At 42.2% G+C, this 20313-nt stretch overlaps 1 protein-coding gene and 1 non-coding gene across 2 annotated transcripts in view; one reads left to right on the plus strand and one right to left on the minus strand.

Annotated features, from left to right (window-relative positions):
* The window catches only part of ZNF236 (zinc finger protein 236), a 103171-nt gene that overhangs the window by 61927 nt on the left and 20931 nt on the right, over positions 1 to 20313 (minus strand). Inside the window, exons 4-9 of the mRNA XM_069467863.1 lie at positions 10337 to 10515; positions 7765 to 7889; positions 6781 to 6953; positions 4684 to 4827; positions 1643 to 1840; positions 398 to 626 (exon numbers count right to left, since the gene is read on the minus strand). Of these exons, the coding sequence (XP_069323964.1) occupies positions 398 to 626; positions 1643 to 1840; positions 4684 to 4827; positions 6781 to 6953; positions 7765 to 7889; positions 10337 to 10515 (1048 nt within the window). The remainder of the gene's footprint in view (positions 1 to 397; positions 627 to 1642; positions 1841 to 4683; positions 4828 to 6780; positions 6954 to 7764; positions 7890 to 10336; positions 10516 to 20313) is intronic.
* LOC138383561 (small nucleolar RNA U13) lies at positions 4270 to 4373 on the plus strand. Its single transcript, XR_011233624.1, has one exon. It is a non-coding gene; the product is annotated as a small nucleolar RNA U13 (small nucleolar RNA).

The following is a 20313-nucleotide window of genomic DNA, read 5'->3' on the forward strand; positions in this document are numbered from 1 at the left end:
GTGGCAACGTTTAGGTAGGACATGAGGGAGAGATGGTCAGGAACTACAGAACCATATGGCCAGATGCAGGAAGCACCTGGGGCGAGAAAAACTAAGGAAAGGAACAGAGCTGAAGCCCAGAAGAGGAGCCCAAACATGGCAGAAAGAGAACAGTCAAGGACAAGGCAATTTCAGGCCCTGGTGACTAGTCAGGAGGAACTAACTGAAGACAAGTTAAAAAAAGGAACAAGTTTAAGAAATTTTATGCTGTCATCCTTTCTAAATACCAATCCACTGTAGTGAGATTCAAAACATTCAACAAACACATCACCTTTGGAATAAAAAAGGAGGGCATATTTTTTAAAAACAAGCAATATGCTACCCAAAATGCCTAAATGTTAAAGCTTATTAAAATTACCAGGTAGAAATGGTGATTTCTTCTTTATAATTTTTTTTTCTTTCTTATCCAACTTCTCTGGGCTTTCCTGTTCTTTCTCTTGCTCTGCATCTGCAGCATCAGTCTGTTCATTTGAAACATTGGAAACATCTGGATTCCGAATCTGCGTTCCAGAAGCCGTGGCATGGCTGGGGTCGTTAGGGTGTGCGGCAGCTGGAATTGAAGACAGCCCACTGTTTTCTAAGGCTTGCTAAGACAGAACAAAACTAAAAGGTTAGAAGAGACGGTGGCCCAAATCTGCCTACCAAAATCAATCACAAAGACGTCATAAAGCTACACCTACAGAATTCTACTTGCACTCCAAGAAATAAAAATCTACCATTCCAAGTGATCATTTATTAAGTGAGGCTTCCAACTCTCTGAGGCTGTAACATCCCTTTTGATATCTGACATCTCATCCCCACCCAAAATATGATAAGCATTTACATATCTAAATTAAAGGAAATTAAAATTAATTAATTTGACTTTTAGAAATCTTACCGCAGACAACTTTGGTAGTCTCTAAATAGATCTGAGAATCCTATTTGGGGGCATAAGTTACTCTGGGTTTACCTTTAAGATACGGCTGTGGAATGACATCCCAAGATTCCTTACCCCCTGGCCAATTTTTCACCATGAAGGTAAGGCAGGGAGGTCAGTTTAGTAAATAGCAGAGGAGAGGGGAGGGGGAAAGCCACCTGTGCTTTGAAGTGAGGGAGTTTTATGACTCTAACGCTGGACTAGAAGAATCAGAAAGCTCTGTGCCCCACCCCTGCTCCTCCCCCCGGTTCCAAATGTGCATGGACTAGTCACACCCGGAAGGAGGCGGCCAGTCCTGGGCCAGTCCTGATGCTCACAGAATCCTAAGCACCTACAAGTGCCTTAAAATCACACATCAGAACCTCAAGAAAGTATAAATTATTTCTTCCACCTCTGTCAACAGATCCAAGTTCTGAAAAGTGTATTCTTTTTTAGTAAATTCACTTATGGAGAAAAACTAGGGTTTTCAAATATTTTAATTTGTAGATGAAGAAATCATTTAGAGTTCAGCACTGTCCATAAATTAAGTAAGCATATTTGTTTCACTATAATTTTTTTAATTTGGACACATTTTTAATTAGGATACCTTTACTTGGACAAGCCCTACATATTTACTTTTCAACAGCCACCCCTCCTTTCTGGCAGAGTGTCAGTGTAAACCTCGGCTGTCAGGTAAGTGTGCTTCACCTGCAGAATGTCCTGGTTGATGCCCACTGTGATGCTGAGTTGCTGTGTGGGGGCAGGGCACTGGTTTGACTCCACCGGCTCCGAGAGTTCCAGAAGCTGCTGGATGACATCAGTCACTGCCTGAGAATTCTGCTGACTTGAGGCTGACGTGACTTGGGTTTCTGTCTGCTGAAGAGGTAAAGTCTGAAAGAGTGTGGCCTGAAACACAGCAATATTTTCATTAAAAATACAATTTTAATCTTCAACTAAAAAAATCAAGAAAGAGGCAATACCCTCCTTACGAGCATTAAAACCTTAACATAAATTTTAAATATGATGCTGCATTGATTTTTGTGTTAGGCACAATATCAGCTATTAAAAGAACATACTCAATGAATTGTTCCACTACAATTTGTTAGGTGTTTTAGGCGGGCAGTAGACTACCGATCAGAGACAGCAGACTGAGCATACACACCCTCACCTTCCTGTTAGCCCAAAAAAATGAAGTGAAAGAATTTAAAATGTATAAAGTTACAAAAATTTTTTAAGAAAGAAACCACTGTAGTCAAAAAAAATTTAACATTTCTGAAAAACAGGGAGATGGAAGAATAAATGCTCTAGCGCCACAGCCCAGAGGATCGGGCCACGATGGCAGAGGAAGCCCATCCGACTCCTGCGGCAGCCCGGGGACGAGCACGCCGCATGCAAGAGAGCAGAAGGCAGTGAAAACAGTGTGCACTGCGGACTTCAGTTAACAGTAATACAGTAATGTGCCAACATTCATTCACCAATCTGAGCAAATGCACAACACCAATGCAAGGTGCCAATAACAGGGAGAGATGTGGGCACGAGAGATGGAAAGCACAAGGGAGTTCTCTGTACTTTGTGCTCAAATTTTACAACCCAAAACTGCCCTAAAAATGAAGTCTGTTAATTTAGAAAAAAAATAAAGACAGAAGAAAAATACTTATAGTGACACTGAACCCCCTCATCGTCTTCCACAGAACAAGTGGCAGATAGGCACTTACATTTAGGCAAAACAAATGAGGTATTACCTCTAAAAAAGATTGCAAAGAATGAACTGCTAATACCTGCGGAGAACCAGGGCACCTTTTGTGGCACTCAGTTCCCCAGACTTCTGTGCGGTGCCGCCAGGGCTCCCTGCAAGGCTAGTTCCCACACTTCACGTGACCCGCGGATCACGGGCACCATCCACAACAGCTCACGCACACAGGCTCACTGCTGCCCGTTTCCGAAACACAACAGGCAACCACAGATACAAGATTACAAAATATGTGCCAGAGGGAGGCAGATAACACAACAAGCAGAAAATCATTTTAAAAAGAAAATGCTAATTAGGTTTCAGAGAAAGTGCATCAAACCAGTAAAAAAATCTCGAAAAAGAAACAATCAGATCACAAAGGAGAGCTCTCAGAAATTAAAAATCTTATACAAAAAAAAAAAAAAAAAAAAGCATCTTAAGATAAAGCCAATGAAACCTCGCAAAAGTAGAGCAAAAAGGCCAAGAGTTAGAAAATGTGAAAGGCAAAATAAGAGACATGTACATCAACCACGGAGGCTGAACATGGATTCCCAGACAGTCCTAAAAAACAATATATACATCTTAACTTGCAATGCTCTTACAGACTCAAATTAGGGAACAAGGTAGGGTAAAGTCAAGGTTTTTAAATCTCTATGCTTCACTTATTTGGCTTCTATCGAGAATATGAATTTTTTAAATGATCTGGATTATTATTCCAGGTTTATTCAGTACATGTACATTTTGATTTGCATATTGCCAAAAGAAATGATGAAAACTCTAATAATTTGATTTATACAACATTGAAAATTTTATTTTAAAAAATACTCAGCCCAAAATAGAATTTTCAAAACCGAATTGTTAGACTCTAACTATTCTCCAATTTTACAATTTGTTTTACAACATTGCCCCTGATCAACAATAAACTAAGGGAATCACCCCAACCTGCAAATATTGTGAGAAAAGAAAAAATAAACACTGAAAGTGAACCTGATGTTTGGAAACTAATTATTAATTAGACCTATTTTCCCTATTGGTAGGAGGCAGTTGTTGACTTCAACTACAACTAAGTGCATTCATAAGCATACATTAAAACTTCTGAGACTTTGTGTTTAATGTCCACTACTTTTAAGATACCATATTCTATGTTTATGTTTTGCCATTTTTTAATCAACCGGGAAGGCAGTATAAAAGAAGTAACTGATTGAAGCTAAGAATCCTACAAAAAAAGAACAAAAGTGTGCACATCTGTGGGGTGTGTGCATGTCTCTGTGTGACTATGTGTGTGCATGTGTGTATGCTTCATGTCTATGTACCTACGGGTCTGCGTGTGTGTATCTGTGGGGTGTATGTGTGTCTCCATGTTTGTGCCTATGCGCCTGTGCGTGTGTGTATGTGTGTGTGTGTGTGTGTGTGTATGTATTTAGAGTCAAACGATTTTTAAATACATGTACTGGAAAATACAATGTAGTTTCAAAAGTCCAAAGACTGGGAAAAATTATCACTGTCACATTAGAAAATGAGAAATATTATCTACAGAGAATAATTAATTCTTAAGCTATAATGTCAGATGAAGAATATTCAGTAATCATGGATAAAGCTGACTGAGACCCTTTTGCAGTGCATGAGCGTGATGACTGGGTGTTCACACTCATGTGTGCAATGTGCTTCCCTCACACCTTGCTACGACATCGGCACATTAACCATCTGACAAGAGAGGAAAAAAGAAAAAAAATAATAAATCAAAAAAACCCACTATAGGAATTATAATTTCATAAATTAATGATTACATTTTGTCTGATTTTTACAGGTTCCAATGAAAGTCCATAAATCAGTATCCTCTACATTATTCTAAAGTTTAAAAAGATTGACTTGCACTAATTAAAAAACGTAGCACCTTATCTCCATATAAACAACTTTCATAGCACCTTTGTGCTGCTAAATATTCAATTCTAAAGACCATATTTAAAATGACAGATTTTAGTAAAAAATATCCTTCTGTAAACCAAATTTCTAAACTTACCGTTAAAACATGAGCAGTCTCTGTAGAACTTGCTGAATTCTGTGGCCCACCCATATGCATCTTGCTGATATGCGTGTTTAAGCTGCCTAAACTTTTAAATACACAACTACATTCTGTACAATTATAAGTAGGACCGTTCTTGACCTTAAAGAATAAAAAAGAAAAAAATGATTTTATACAATTCATTGTTATATCAAAATATTTAAATTATGGCAAATCGTAATTTACAATTCCATTCAAAGTGACAGCAGTAATCTAACCCTTCAACTTTGCTTTTTTTTAAAATAGTTCCAGAATCAATGAACCAACTCTTTAATCAATATTGCCAGTATGAGATTAATTAAAATTCAGACTTTTCTGTAAATTAGAAATGGTTTGGGAGTGAGAAAACGTATTTTTCAGTTATTATAATTTGAGAAAAATAAAATGTCAAACATACGATGTTCTCAATTTTTTAAATGGTTCCATAGAGTGTCCGGTAATGGAGGCCAGACAGCTGTAAATACGTATCACACTGAATAAGCTTTGGGGGCCCAAGGCACACAATGTGCAAACTCTTCATCACCAATTCTGATATGCCATATCAATAATTTTTAAAAATATGATAAAGCCAGAAACGGACGACAGAAAGCAGTGAAATGAGTAAGAACAGCCTCAAACAGAGAAAACATCAAAAATATTCTTTCTCTATTATTCAAATCCAGAGTTAGTTACTGTTATATTTACGAAGGCTGGAGTGAGAACTTGTTGCCCCTGCTAAACTTGAATAACACTTCCATTCTATTTCTAGCACCCCGTCAAGAACCAAACTGAAGGCTTAGATCCTCACAGGATTGGATAAACATGTACAAACCAATCCTGAGGGCCTTTCTGAAACACTCCACCCCACCACAAGGCCCACCGTGCCTCTCGGCAGGGATAGGGAAATCGCCGGCACCTGACGGGGTTTTCTAACTCAGGAGCACTGAGCATCGCACAGGGCCGTTCCAGGGCTGCAGCGAGGTGCACCTGTGGGCTGCACCAACGCACAATTGTTCCTGGTCAATCATCTTTGCTCAGACGCAACTCCGCAAAAATGAGTTGTGCAGCCCAAATTTACCCTCCTTGATCTACAGGTAACCTCACTGCACATTATCAACACCTCGCTGACATTCACAAGCCTGTCCTAATGTCTCTGCATCGTAGATATAAAAAGATTAACTCACTGCAAATGGAGCTCTGAATCTGTTTATAGACTACATGAAGTGTGTAGAGTTTTTTTTTTCATTTTAGATTCCTTTTTTCATTTCAGATATTATTCTGTTTATCTAAGATCACAGACAACTTCTCTTTCTTGTTTTTATTAAGTTTGGACAAACATATGCTATTAATATTAACTCTCAGTTCACTTAACGTTACTTAAGGTATTACACCAAGGAAAAAATTAAAAGAGACATATTTACTTTTAAGAATGTAATAGTTTTCATTCTGCAAAATAGTTTCATAGAATAAATTGATCCCTGATACAATTATTGGTGTTGTTTAAATATTTCTTTATATTCTATAATTAGACAATAATAAGACAACAAATCATGACAATTAGCAAGAGCCAAGATTAACCTGCAAAACAGAAATATTTCCAGAGGAGCTATAAATCAGTATGACCTGTAGACAACAGAAAATTACAGGAGAAAATTGTGCACATCATTTTAGTTGAAACAGTTAACATTCGGCATGGCAGGACATTAACAGACCAGGCCCCTGACACAGAATGTGAATGTGCCAAACGGGGCCAAATGCAGACCCAGCAATATTGGCAGCAGGAAAAGTACTAATTCAGAATAATGGATTACAGCTAACAAAGGTATTATGATTATTTTCAAACACATATTCATCAAAGCTATTCTGTCAGCAAGAAGACAAAAAGATGGTATTTTATATTTCTTCCATATATAGTAAGTCAAAAAGGTTCCCATATATATTTTCTAAAACAGGATATACTGAGCACAAACTCAATCTGCATATTTAAAAAATGGAAAAGCATTTCCCAGGTTGGCTCATTAACTCAAGATACCTGAGACACACTGTGAAATACTGCGCACACCAAACACTGTTTACCTCCGAGTGAACTCTCTGCACGTGCGACTGCAGATTCCCTTTCTGAGAGAAGGCAGCCGGGCAGAAGGCACAGGCGTGGGGTTTTTCACCTGTATGCTTGATCATATGCGTCTGCAATGCCCCCTTCTGGTTAAAAGCTTTCCCACATTCACTACATTTAAATGGCCTTTCACCTAGAGAGGGAGAAAAATGATCAAAATACAATTCCATATTGTCTGAGCATCTTACGGATTAAAAAGAGAAATATTCAAGTTACCCAAACTCAAGACCCTAAACCTATTCCTTCAGCCAGAACATTTCCCCAGATTTCCTAACTCGTATCTGCAATTTTCTGCTCAAAATCCCAATGTCAACACACCCAAAACTGCACTCTTGACCTTCATTTCCCAAACAGGCTCCACCTGCAGTCTCCCCGGGCCATGCCATCCGTCCAGGAGTTCAGGCCAAAACCAAGGAGTCTTCCTTATCTCTGGTTCGCCTCATGACCCACACTCGGTGTATCAGCAAACACTGCCGGTTCCACCTTCCAGCACATCTAGAGCAGCCCTGCTCCGCACACACAAGGACCTCGGGTGAGGACCAAGGATATGGAGGATCCAGTACTTGCTTTGTTAGTCTAGACCCGATTAGCCCGGTGTAGCATCTGACACACGGTGACACTCAAACTTTTACTGAGTGAATGAATGAATCCTGTACCAACAGTAATAACAGTATCAACTCCTGGTGACTGACAGCCTACTCCAGGAGCACTTTTCTAGGAGCACTACATATTTTCCCATTTACAATTTAGAACAATTCTGTGTAGATATAACAGCCACATTTTTCAAGTGAGGAAATGATACCACGGAAAGATTCAGTAATTTCGCCATGATCATCCAGCAGCTATGGAAGAGCCAGGACCAGGACCACAGGTCCAACGGGCACTGAGGAGCATTTCCTCTCAAGCCACATAATAAATCGTTCGGAAGTAAATGTTTTTCATACCTGTGTGTATCCTAATATGTCGCGTTAACTGACTTGGCTTTTGAAATGTCTTTCCACAGTGTGGACATGAGTACGTGAATCCGCTTCTGTCAATGTTCCGATTATAGGACCTTGTACCTGATACCCTGGCATAATATAGAGGGGAAATACACATTAAGTTGTCTCCCTTATATTACAATCTGAAAATGAAAGTCTTACCAGAAAAAGCGTAGCTGACTGATCAAGAGAACATGTTTAAATGATAAATCAATCAGATGTATGTATAGGACACATATACACACACATATGCATGTTTTAGTTTTGTGTATTTGAAATCATAAAATTCATTTTTTCTATTTCTGCTCCTCACCCAAGTCTCCTATCAAATGCAACCCCCGGGAGGCCTATGCACATAACAGCCGCTTCACCAACCTCCCTCACCTTTACGTCACACCACATCAACCCAATTTCTGTCTTGCTCAGCACTTGTCACTCTCTGAAACTGTCACACTGACTAACCCATTCGCTTGTTCACTGTCTGTCTTCCCTGCTGAACGACAGTTCCATGAGCATGAGGTCTCATCTGCCCGGTCCGTCCCTCCACCGGGAAGACTTAGAAGCTGGGCTGCCTATGAGCATAACAACCAACTAATCATCTTCAACCATCTTTCTAAAACTTTTGAAGAAACATCAACAATGCCTGTGTTAAACCTTCATCGGAATAAAAATCTGATGTTTATAGAGAACAGGCATTATATTTTGGGGGTTTAAAAATCACTGAAATAGACTAGGTGAGGTGGCTCAAGCCTATAATCCCAGTACTTTGGGAGGCTAAGATAGGAGGATTGCCTGAGGCCAGGAGTTTGAGACCAGCCTGAACAACATAACTAGACCCTGGTTCTACAAAAAATGAAACAAATGAGCCAGGCATGGTGGTGCACGCCTGTAGTCCCAGCTACTCAGGAGGCTGAGACAGGAGGTTCACTTGAGCCCAGGAGTTCAAGGTTACAGTGAGTTATGATTGCACCATGGCACCCCAGCCTGGGTGACAGAACAAGACCCTGTCTCTAAAAATAAATGAATAAATAAATAAATTGAATTTAAAAAAAAAAAAAAAGGAAAAGACAAGAGATGGTTCATCATATGGAGATGTTCAGTCCACATTTCTAAAATGCAATGTCTAAGAAGATAAATAAATACTAGAATCTTCAGGTATTTTATAAACTTTATTAATTAACTGGTATAGGATTTCTTATTATTAAAAAATACAGATATTTCCTAAATATTGGGGCTTAGAAGGGTGGCAAGCTAAGTTGATAATACATAAGTTAAAATAGGGAACACTTATTCTATTTTAAAGAATGACGTGTAGCCCAGTTTAAAAAAATAATAAAAAATAGTTAAAATGATGATTGATATGCCTTTTATAGTTTGTTGGAGAAATTAGCTCATGAGTCTAACAAGTGATCATCGCCATTAGCTAACGTGAGGACGGGGCCAGGAAGAACTCTATTTCATTTTATTAAGAAATGGAAATATCAATAAAAATGTATAATAAGAAATAAGTAGGCCGGGCGTCGTGGCTCACGCCTGTAATCCTAGCACTCTGGAAGGCCGAGGCGGGTAGATTGCTCGAGGTCAGGAGTTCGAGCCGAGCCTGAGCAAGAGCGAGACCTCATCTCTACTAAAAATAGAAAGAAATTATCTGGCCAACTAAAAATATATAGAGAAAAAAAAAAATAGCCGGGCATGGTGGCGCATGCCTATAGTCCCAGCTACTCGGGAGGCTGAGGCAGAAGGATTGCTTGAGCCCAGGAGTTTGAGGTTGCTGTGAGTTAGGCCGACGCCACGGCACTCACTCTAGCCTGGGCAACAAAGCAAGACTCTGTCTCAAAAAAAAAAGAAAAAGAAAAAGAAATAAGTAAAATACGAAATTTTGAAAAAATGTTAAGTTTGACTAGGAATAAATATATACATGCATTCAAATATAGTTACAGTTGCTAAGATTTTGAGGCCTAAAACGAGACTATTCGAGTTTAAATCTCAAACTCTTGACTTATAAGCTATGAAACCTCATAAAATTACTTGGTCTCTCAGGTTTTCTCATCTGCAAAGTGGGAACATTAGAGTACACTGGCCTGACTGGGCTGTCTGCAATGATTAAATAGGGCTCTGTTCATATGTACACTAAGAACAGTGTTGGGCACACATTAGTCTCAGCAGCGAGGTACCACAAAGAAACTAACTCATTAAAAAGGGGGCTAATTAAACCCTTGTGAATCCACCTTACATATTTTGTTACCTGCCCATACAAACTTCTATAGCTTTTATAATACCAGCTAAACATTTCTACCCACATAGTCTGACACTTAGTCATTAATACTGGCACTTACCTTCCCTACTATAGGCATGAACCAGGCAAATAATAAAAGACATCTTGACACCATACCAAATTATCTGTGTCGTTCCACTTTGCTGTGTTCTTGCAGCAAATATTTTTCATTGATTGTGGTGAAGTATGCCAACTTTTAACATATTACTTAGGTTTTTTTTTTTTTTTTTTTTTTTACCAAGCCCAAGTAATGACTCCTACCTAATTTTATAATGTGTCTTCATGTGCTCCTTCAGCTCTGACGAGGTTTCAAACTCTTTCTTGCAGGCCTTGCAAGTATGCGGCCGGGTCCCCGCCAGCTCCTGGCGGTGCTCCTCCATGTGGATGGCCAGCTGGCTCTGCAGAGTGAACTCATCCCCACACTCAGAGCAGATGAGGTTCTGGAAACAAAAAGCCGTCAATGAGCAGGGCGACATCCCAAACCATCACTTCCTAAAAGAACTAGTATTATAAATGGTCAATATACCAAGTACACTTTCCTCTGAAACAAACATCATTTTAACCTCTCAGAAAATATATCTGAATATATAAAAACCATTTCTTTATTGCAAGAAAAACTAACACTTGGAGAAGGATAAGAGGATGATATAATTTTTGAGCAAAGTGGATTGTTTCAGGTTGGGCACTGGGTAACTTCCACTGGGTCCACCTGTCCCATGAACACATTAGAGAAACAGAATGGCTTCAACACCCCACAAGGGTCTGGAGAGAATTCAAGTTAAGATTAGAGTTTGAGAGGCTATTTTAAAAAAAAATAACAGTGGATGAGTATGTACGTATTTCTCTATCTATCTATCCATCTGTCTTAGAGATGGGGTCTTGCTATGTTGCCAGGGCTAGTCTTGAACTCCTGGGCTCAAGTGATCTGCCTGCCTCAGCCTCCTGAGCAGCTGGGATCACAGGCGTGAGCCAACGTGCCCAACAACAGTAAGTTTTCAAATGGATATACCTCATCCTTCTTTCAATTTGGTCACAGGCAGAACACAGCACGACCTACAAGGCTCACTGAGGACGTGAACCAAGCACAGTCTGAACCCAGGTATGGAATGAAAAATACACACAAGTATATCAGACTTGGTACAAAAAACAAAGAATGTAAAATAGCTCAATAATATTTAATATTTGCTTAGGCCAATAAGATTAGAAAGGTGAGGAAAAAAGAAAAGAAAACTTTAACATTTGAATTAATTTTTGTGTATATTTTAATAAACAAATATATTGATAAAGTTTATTTCACCTGTTTAGGGATTTTCTTACTTTTTAAAATGTGGCTACTAGAAAATTTAAAATTATTCATAATATATTTCAATTAGATAATACTGGTCTAGATGTTCTAGAGCTTAAGGCTGCCAATTACTAGGTACGTGGATGTGGGCGTGCTGCCCCGTCTGAGGCTATAAAATGGGAGAACGATACCACCTGCCCTCACAGGGTGGTTGTGAGCTTCAATAAAATGATGAATGTGAGACGCTGACAGTTCATGGCCCAGAATGAGTACTCAATAATTACTTCAATCAGTACCAATTGCTGACTTAGCATCAATTTCAATTAGTTCACTCTTTTAGAGTTCCATACACAATTACAGTATTTACTTAAATGATCCTCAAAATGAACTGTCCAAACATGAAAAGACATGAGTATCATCTGTCAATGAGCATAAACTGTTATTTCCAGGTAACAAAATACGTAGCTATTTCTATCAGACTTCTAATTACTGTACATACTAGTCTTGTAAACCTCTTTAATATGAGGTTAATTGACACTACCTAGAGCTACACCGCAGAAAAAGACAAGGATAAACAAGACATTTTGAGCAATCCAATAATAATTTCAACTTAAATAACTTTAAGTTAGTATTATTACATAATAATTTAAGAAAAATGAACTACTAGATTGTTAGTAATTTGCTGATGATAAAGAAAATTTATTCTAGGAAACTGTCAACAGAAAAAAAAAAATCTGTCATAATTTGCTGCACCTCTTTAAAAACACTCTATGGCCTCGGCACTCCTGAACGCTGTATGGCCAGAGAAAGTCTGCGCCTTTCATCCACGACGGTCCACACGTCTCCCATGTCCCATTCCCATCCTTCCTCTTTTGCTGCCCTGGCTCCCCTCCGTTCTCTCTTCACTTACTTTTTACCAAGTGATCAGATTCACGTACTTCAGGGGATATCGACTCGGATATTACTCAGACATCTGTCAGAACTCTCTGAGTGAAAACCATGGTTTATGCACAATTTGGCCAGGTGGGGACTGCAGCATCAAGCACTCCCTGGGCCACTGCCAAGACGTGCCACCTTACTGAAGGAACATTGCTGTCCCTCACTTCCACCCAGCAAGCCAAAAGGAGAGGGTGCACCTCCCTGTCCCTCCACGTACCGACAACACCTCTGCATGGTCACGGGCACTAGGATAGCAGACCTTACATTTATTGCCTTATCCACACTCAGAGTTAATATCAGTTCTCTCCTCTAGAAGCAGAGACTGTCCTGCGGTAATTCTGAGCATGCTTAGTGGCCAGAAAAATCATCGAAAGAAACGCACAGCCCTTCAGTCACCTTCCTCCTTGCTGAGGATATGGGAGTCTCTAAAAAACCAGAGCGTGCAACGTGGTAAGACACTGCTCTCCCTTTCCAGCTCCCACCCAGGCACTGGGAGGGCGGCGCCCGTCCACCAAGACCCTGCCTGTCTGGCCACGCTCCACCCACACACCGTCCTACCTCCTGTCCCAGCCTCCTCAGGACCATGCTCTCTTCCCAGAGTAGCCTCTGTTTACCTCAAATGCTGCTCAACGCACAACATAAACCTAAAACCCAACCCCAAAACGCTGCTCTTCCCTGGTCACTTACAGGACCTGGTCCACGTCACCCTTCATTTGCACATGCTGCCGAGATGAGTAATGTGAACACCGGCCTCCCGTGAGCCAGTGTGCACGAGTGTGTGTGTGTCTGCTGCTTCTCCCAACGTCCTACAACACCCCAAGGGAAGTGGTCTAGCTCAATAAATAATGTGAACTTCAAAAATTATGTGAATTTTAAGAAAATAGTCCTAAGTGATTTAAAAACAGCAATAATTTTTCTGGTTTACTTCTCTGGTTTTGAGATTTACTTTGATAGAGCAGTGACCACTATGAACTTTAGACTATTAATCTCAATAGAGCAGTAAGTAAAAATGACCTTACAGTGTTCTAAAAGTAAAAACTCAAAAATGGAACACCTTAAACTAAAAAGTTAATTATTGGGTCCTTAAAAAAACTTTTTTTTTTAAATTTAAAAAAGTAAAAAGTTAATTATAGTTCATGGGAACATATAATGTGTTCATAGGTTGTTTTAAAATCAATTGTAATGACGCATACTTTACATACAACAAATGCATCCATTTTAAGTGTAACTTTTTACCTCTCCAATCCAATGGTGATGATTTGAGAATTTCACCCCTAGCAGGCAATCTTGGTCCTATCTCCAAGGTTTCTGGGGACCCTGCACTGGCGCCCCAGCACTCTCCAAACCCATCAGACCAGGTGCCCCCCCCCCATCCATCTCACGTAATCTCCAACCTCCCTGGAGCGGCTGCAGCCTCTCCCCAGACTCCAACTTGCCAGCACCTTCTACCAACCACACTGCTTTCTTCAGAAGGCTCTTCTCGGTGTCCTTGCACTAAAAGGTGAATATTCTAAGAAGTTATAATTTCAATAACCGTCACTAGTTGAGTCCTGCTATATACCAGGAACTGTGTAGGGCCATTGCACGCTTACAATAAGTTTCTCGGAGACAATGTGTTGTCAGATCGTGCAGGGTTTTGTTTGTTTTAATGCACTCTGCCAATGTATTTTAACTAACGTATTATACTGAAAATATTCACATTTAGAGCAATTACTGATGCTTTAAGGCTGAAGTTTGTCATTTTATTACATGTTGTTTTTTGATGCTGTTTCTCGTTCCTCTGCTTCTCTTTGCTTGCCTTCCTGGATTACCAGTTAGAACTTTCTAGAATTCATCTTGATGTGTTTGTAGCCCGTCTGCATACGTCACTCTGTACGGCCTTCCTGCAGATCGCTCTAGGTACGACCATACACACATCACGTACCAGTCTTTCTGTTCTATTCAGGCCTTCAGCTGATTGGGGCCCACTTGTGTTACGGAAGGCAGTGTGCTTACTCAAAGTTCGGTGATTTAAACATTAATCTCACCAAAAACACTCTCCAAGTTGATACACAATATTAACCACCGCACCCTTCTCTTTCTTTTCTGAAGTTCCAAGTCTCCTTCTGCTTTCACCTCCTTTCTGTTTGCAGAATTTCTTTTAGGGATTCTTGAGGGCAGGTCTGCTAGCTGTAAATTTTCTTAGTTTTCCTTCATCTGAGCATGTCTCCATTTCCCCGTCATTCCCAAAGGACAATTTCACCACACACAAAATTTGCAATTGACAATTCTTTTCTTTCAGCAACTGAAAACGCTGTGTTTTCTTCTAGCCTCTGTGGATTCAGATGAGAAATCTGCCGACATTAGAATTCCTCTTTCCCTTTAGGTTACAGATCATTTCTCTCCAGTCTCTTTCAAGATTCTTGTTTGTGTTTAGTGTTCAGTGTTTGTGGTGTGTCTTGGTGTGGACTTCTTTGGGTTTATCCTGTTTGGGACTGAATCAGCTTCCTAAATCTGCAAGTTATAACTTTTACCAAATCTGAGTCATTTCAGCCATTACTTCTTCAAATGTATTTTAGGCCCCACACTCTCCTGCCCTTCTTTGGTGACTGTGATTCCAACATTGGGTCTTTTGTCACTGTCCCAAGTTCCCGGGGGCTCAGTAATCTGGCCAGTCCACTTTCTCTCTGCTGTCAGCCAAGTCCTTTCTACTGACGCGCCTCCTCGTTCGTGGTCCTCCCTGGGCCTCTCCACGCCACAGAGCTCTTTATTTCAATCACTGGACTCTTCAGTTCTACAATTTCCCTTTGGTTCTTTTTTCTATCTTTCATTGCTTCCCCCTATTTTTTCATTTGTTTCAAGACAACCACAAAGCATTTTTCCAATGGCTCCTTAAAAATCTTAGACAGATAACGCCAGTGTCTGGGCCATCTCAGGGTTGGGACCTGCTGTCTCTCTGTTACAGGTGGGACTGCGCTGGTTCTCGGTCTCACGATGTCCTGGTTCATGTCTCCATCCTAGACATCAGGGTTCTTAAGCTATGAGACTGAATCTTGGGCTCTCTTTTGGCAGGCAGTCACCCTGTCCAGATGGAGCATGAGAACCAGCTGGGGTGAAGCCTCAACTCACAGGGCCCTGCTAACACCAGGGGGTGGAAAGCACATTGCATTCTGACATCGCCTGGTTCAGTCTCATTGCTGACAGGTGGGAGAGGGCTCAGCTCCCTCCTGGACCCACTGACACTACTCTAGCTGGGGAATCAGAACACCACACACCACCTACTTCCGCTGGGTGGAGAACAGAGGTGGGCTTCCAGCGTGGCTCTGCCAACACCATCAGGAGAGGATTCTGGGTGTCACCTCCTTCTGCTAGGACAGGGACGCATGATTAGCTCCTGCTTGGTCCCAAGCATTCGGGAGATCGAAGTGCTATAGGAAGGAGTGGAAATTAAGTCTCCACTCAGGCTCCCTGAGCAATTTTTCAGTTGGTATTTGGCTGGCATAAGGTGAATATCACAAAAAGATCTTCTGTTCTAGGAGACCAATGTTTTCCCAGTACTAGCTAAAGGGGAGCCAGCTTCTCTTGCAGTGTTTTTCATCTGTGCTTGTTGGCAGAAGGCTACAGGCTTCTCCAGCACCCTGTCCACGTGTATGGGAGGAAAAAAGGAAGTCCAGGGAGCGCACTGCCAGGTCATCCTCAAGCCCGCACGTCCCTCTGCTGTCTGCCACCTTCTTTCCACCTTGCAGAGTCTCTCCGCATCTCCTGGTTGCATTATCTCCCAGTGCTTTTAGTTATAAGGAGGAGACCTGGGAGAATGAGGCTACTTCATCTTAGCTGGAACCACACACATTATTTTTACATGAAACTAGAGGGCAGGAATTATTCCTGCAATTATTACTAATTCACAGTATTCAAATCAATTAACAGAGAAATACATGCAAAATGGACACAGACAGCCAAAAATGTATTATTTTCATATGTGGGGAAAACACCGATACTTGTGTTCCCGTATCAGTTCTTCCTTTCTCATTGCAATAATACATTTCTCAGCTGAGCACAAGGCTAACCAACTAAAATTCTACTTCCCAACCTTCCTAACCACTGGCTCACCAGCTGTGTTCTACCCAACTGGATACGCGCAGGGCTGGCATTCACCTTCTGGATCGAGCCTTTAAAGAGAAGCAGTGCACCCTCCTCCTGCCCTTGTCATCGTAAACCGTGCGACAGAAGCAACGCTCTGAGGCAGCAGAGCAGATGAAGGTCCTGGACAAGCTGGGCGGGCAGGGCCTCTACCAGCCCCGCCAGACTATGAGGGGAGAGGAGAGGAATGGACTCTGAACCTGTATGATAACACAACATCCAAAAAAGGAAAAAGAAGAACACCTATTTTGTACATGTTGCCAACATGTTTGCCATATTTGGCTCTGGAAGAAGCATAAGAAAGCCTTTTTTTTTTCCACTCATGTAAAATCTTGAGCTCAGAGCGAGGTTGCTGAGCTCAGGTGACCGATCATCACAGGTGGCACAGACACACGTGCAATGGCCAGATGAGGCACCCTCACGGCTTCCCTCCACAGCACAGCGAAAGCCTCCTTTACGGCTCTTCCATCCCTTGCTGTAATTATCACTTATTGATCAGAGCGTGCCTGCTGTGTGCTGAAGCAGGAAATCAGAAGATGGGGGGGGGGAGGTTCTAGTACAGAAATAGAAAGTCCAGTGATTCCAGGAAACAGACGTTTCTCAAAGGCCTTTGGGAAAAAGGTAAAAAGGAGTCAGAAGCTATGGAATGTTTGAGTTCTCACAGCCACGATGGTGAGAGACAAAGACAGCTGGAGATTCACAAACAGAACAAAGGGACCAGGCTGCACAAAGTTCAGATGAGGGGGTCGTACCTCAGGGGATGACAGCACAGCAAAACAGAATGGCAGCAACAGGGCCTAGGTAAATGAAGGAAACAGTGAAGGACTATGGGCTCCACTTTGGGGAGAGATCTGTAAGAGAATTTGGACAAAATCTGTGGAAGATTTTGAAATTAATGTACAAAAACCTAAGAGCTAGCTTCTGGAAGTGGTAAGTGACTGTTAGTTGTCTTTTCAGTTATGGAGGAAATCATAATAGATTTTAAAAAGGCGTATTGGAAGAAACACTAGAATGGAAGACAGTAAAGCTCACTGTTCTGGTGACCTGTGCGGATGGGCTCAGAAGGCCATCTCCACCCTCCACATCACCCGGGGTGGCAGCCCAGAATGCGCAGTGTGCACAGACTCCTGCGGTCAAAGGCACCCACCTGTCCCTTCCTGCTAGAGGATTAACACATGCAGCCCAAGTTTCACTTCTCCGCCGAGACCGAGATCACACGGTTCATCACGTCAACTCTCTGGCCAACATCCCCCGGCTGCTGACTCCCCTGTTGTTCCATAACACAGGCTTCATGAACCTTGACCTCCACCAGACAAGCATCTCACCCCGCCAGCCTGCTGAGAACTGGAAGGGAAACCGCAGCCCCCTGGGGCGGAGTCTGCCCCACTCAGGCTCTGCTCCCATTTCCCAAAACAGGCCTCCCACACCTGCCTCCAGTTCCCTCAGGCCACCACCTTCCTGCGAAGGCAGAGCAACGGCCCCACTGCACAGAGAAAACCGAGGCTCTACAGCCTCAGTCCCAACCCAGCATCAACAGAGGCCCCCGGCACCACGGCACACTCAGAAGGGGACCTAGGGATAGTTTACATGTGCAAGGGAACAGCAGTGCCAACATTTATCCAACACAACAAAAACCAGCCCAGTTTCAATAACATCGTAATATTATGAAGGTCAGTTTCCACAGGTGTGTGGTTAAAACCCAAACACAGGGTGAAAACTATCTTAATATGAATTAATTAATATGAAAATTAATATGAAAATGATTGTGGAATAAGAAATCCTAGGATATAAAAAAGCTGTGCGATACCCAATGTATGTCTGTTAGTCTTTCAAAGGGCTACTAAGTTATTAAGATATAAATACCTATTATATCCTATGAATCTCACCAGTTCATAAACACAGGTCTCGGCTTTTGCCTTAAGGTCCATGAAAACTTACTGAGACACTATGAAAACCTGGTCTGAAAAGGCTGGGAGACAGCACGAGCTCTCCACGGCAACCTCCACTGCACCCCGTCTCCACCCGAGCCCTCCCTTCCTCCTGCACCTGCACCTGCACCCCGTCTCCACCCGAGCCCTCCCTTCCTCCTGCACCTGCACCCCGTCTCCACCCAAGCCCTCCCTTCCTCCTGCACCTGCACCCCGTCTCCACCCGAGACCTCCCTTCCTCCTGCACCTGCACCCCGTCTCCACCCGAGACCTCCCTTCCTCCTGCACCTGCACCCCGTCTCCACCCGAGACCTCCCTTCCTCCTGCACCTGCACCCCGTCTCCACCCGAGTCCTCCCTTCCTCCTGTATCCCGTCTCCACCCGAGACCTCCCTTCCTCCTGCACCTGCACCCCGTCTCCACCCGAGCCCTCCCTTCCTCCTGCACCTGCACCCCGTCTCCACCCGAACCCTCCTCTTCTTCTAGAGTCAAAAGAGAAGTATCTTTTAGTCAAAACTAACTTCCCTGCCACACTCTTGTAATAAGTCACTCTTTTCTCCTTCAGATGAGGACCCTCTGAAAATGAATTATTATACCAATATTAAACACGTAAGTGTGATTTTGTTTTGTGAAAACAGGAAAAGTGTCTTTAGTTTTAAGGAGAATATCCTGAAGTATTTACTGGCAAACTAACATGATTTCTGCAGCTTACGTCAAATTGTTCAAAAAAGGGAGAAGGGCGGCGGGGAGGGGTGGAGAGGAGGTGTTAAGATCTGGCAAACTTTAACAATTGGTGAGTCCAGAGAAATGTTATATACAAATATTCATTGTACCATTCTTTTCAACTCCTCTGTAGGTTTAAAATTTTTCAGAGTAAAAAGTTAGAGAGATTTGCCATCACTACCTACTGTAATAACAAATAAGGATCTAAACGTGAATTTTTTAAAAAAGAAACTGCAGATATGCTAGTTGAAAACAAAGCAAAAAGCACTACTACCCGACTGTTATTGGCATATGAGGTTGCGCAGCTGTGAAGGTCAAGAGAATGCAGCAGGATGGCAGAAGACTACAAAACTAGCACACGAATTGCACTGCTTCCCATGGGCAAACAACAATATTTAACGCAAAGACTCCCCTAACTGGTATCACTCAAGATCTTAAAATACTAAAAATAAATTTAAACAGCATACTGAATTCATATGAACAAAATATTAGACTGATGTTTTGATATTCCATGTTCTCATAAAGATTCAATATTGTAAACATGTTCAATTTTCCTCTGAGGCCGAGGAGGGTGGATTGTTTGAGCTCAGAAGTTCGAGACCAGCCTGAGCAAGAGTGAGACAACCCCCCCCGCCCCGTCTCTACTAAAAAAAATAGAAAAAAATTAGATGGACAACTAAAACTATATAGAAAAAATTAGCCGGGCATGGTGGTGCATGCCTGTAGTCCCAGTTACTCGGGAGGTTGAGGCAGGAGGATCGCTTGAGCCCAGGAGTTTGAGGTTGCTGTGAACTAGGCTGATGCCATGGCACTCTAGCCTGGGCAAACAGAGTGAGACTCTGTCTCAAAAAAAAAAGAGAAACCTATCAAAGATAAACTGGACAAACCAGGAACACCCCCAGAAAGGCTGACAAGAATGGGGTGATGGGGTGACGGGGTACTGCAGAGGCACAGTCTTACCCTTTTGCATCTCTTTGACTTTTAGTAGTAAGTCCAAAGAATCCAAATATTCAAAGACCACCTGCCAGCTCTCCCTCCCTCCTCTGCTCTGGACTGGGTCTCTGCGGTCCCTGATGGGGGGCACCTAAGGTAGGAGGGGAGAGGGAGGGCTTGGGCTCACAGCAGGGGGTGTTTCCAGGGGTGCAACTGGGGGGAGCGACCTGGCTGGCTTCAAAGGGATGCCCATAAAGCCACAGGGAGGGGGATGGGCAGGCACACATTCAACCATCCCCTCCCTTGGGGCAG

The sequence above is a fragment of the Eulemur rufifrons genome, chromosome 5 (assembly GCF_041146395.1).
Source record: "Eulemur rufifrons isolate Redbay chromosome 5, OSU_ERuf_1, whole genome shotgun sequence".
Classification (NCBI taxonomy): Eukaryota; Metazoa; Chordata; class Mammalia; order Primates; family Lemuridae; genus Eulemur; species Eulemur rufifrons.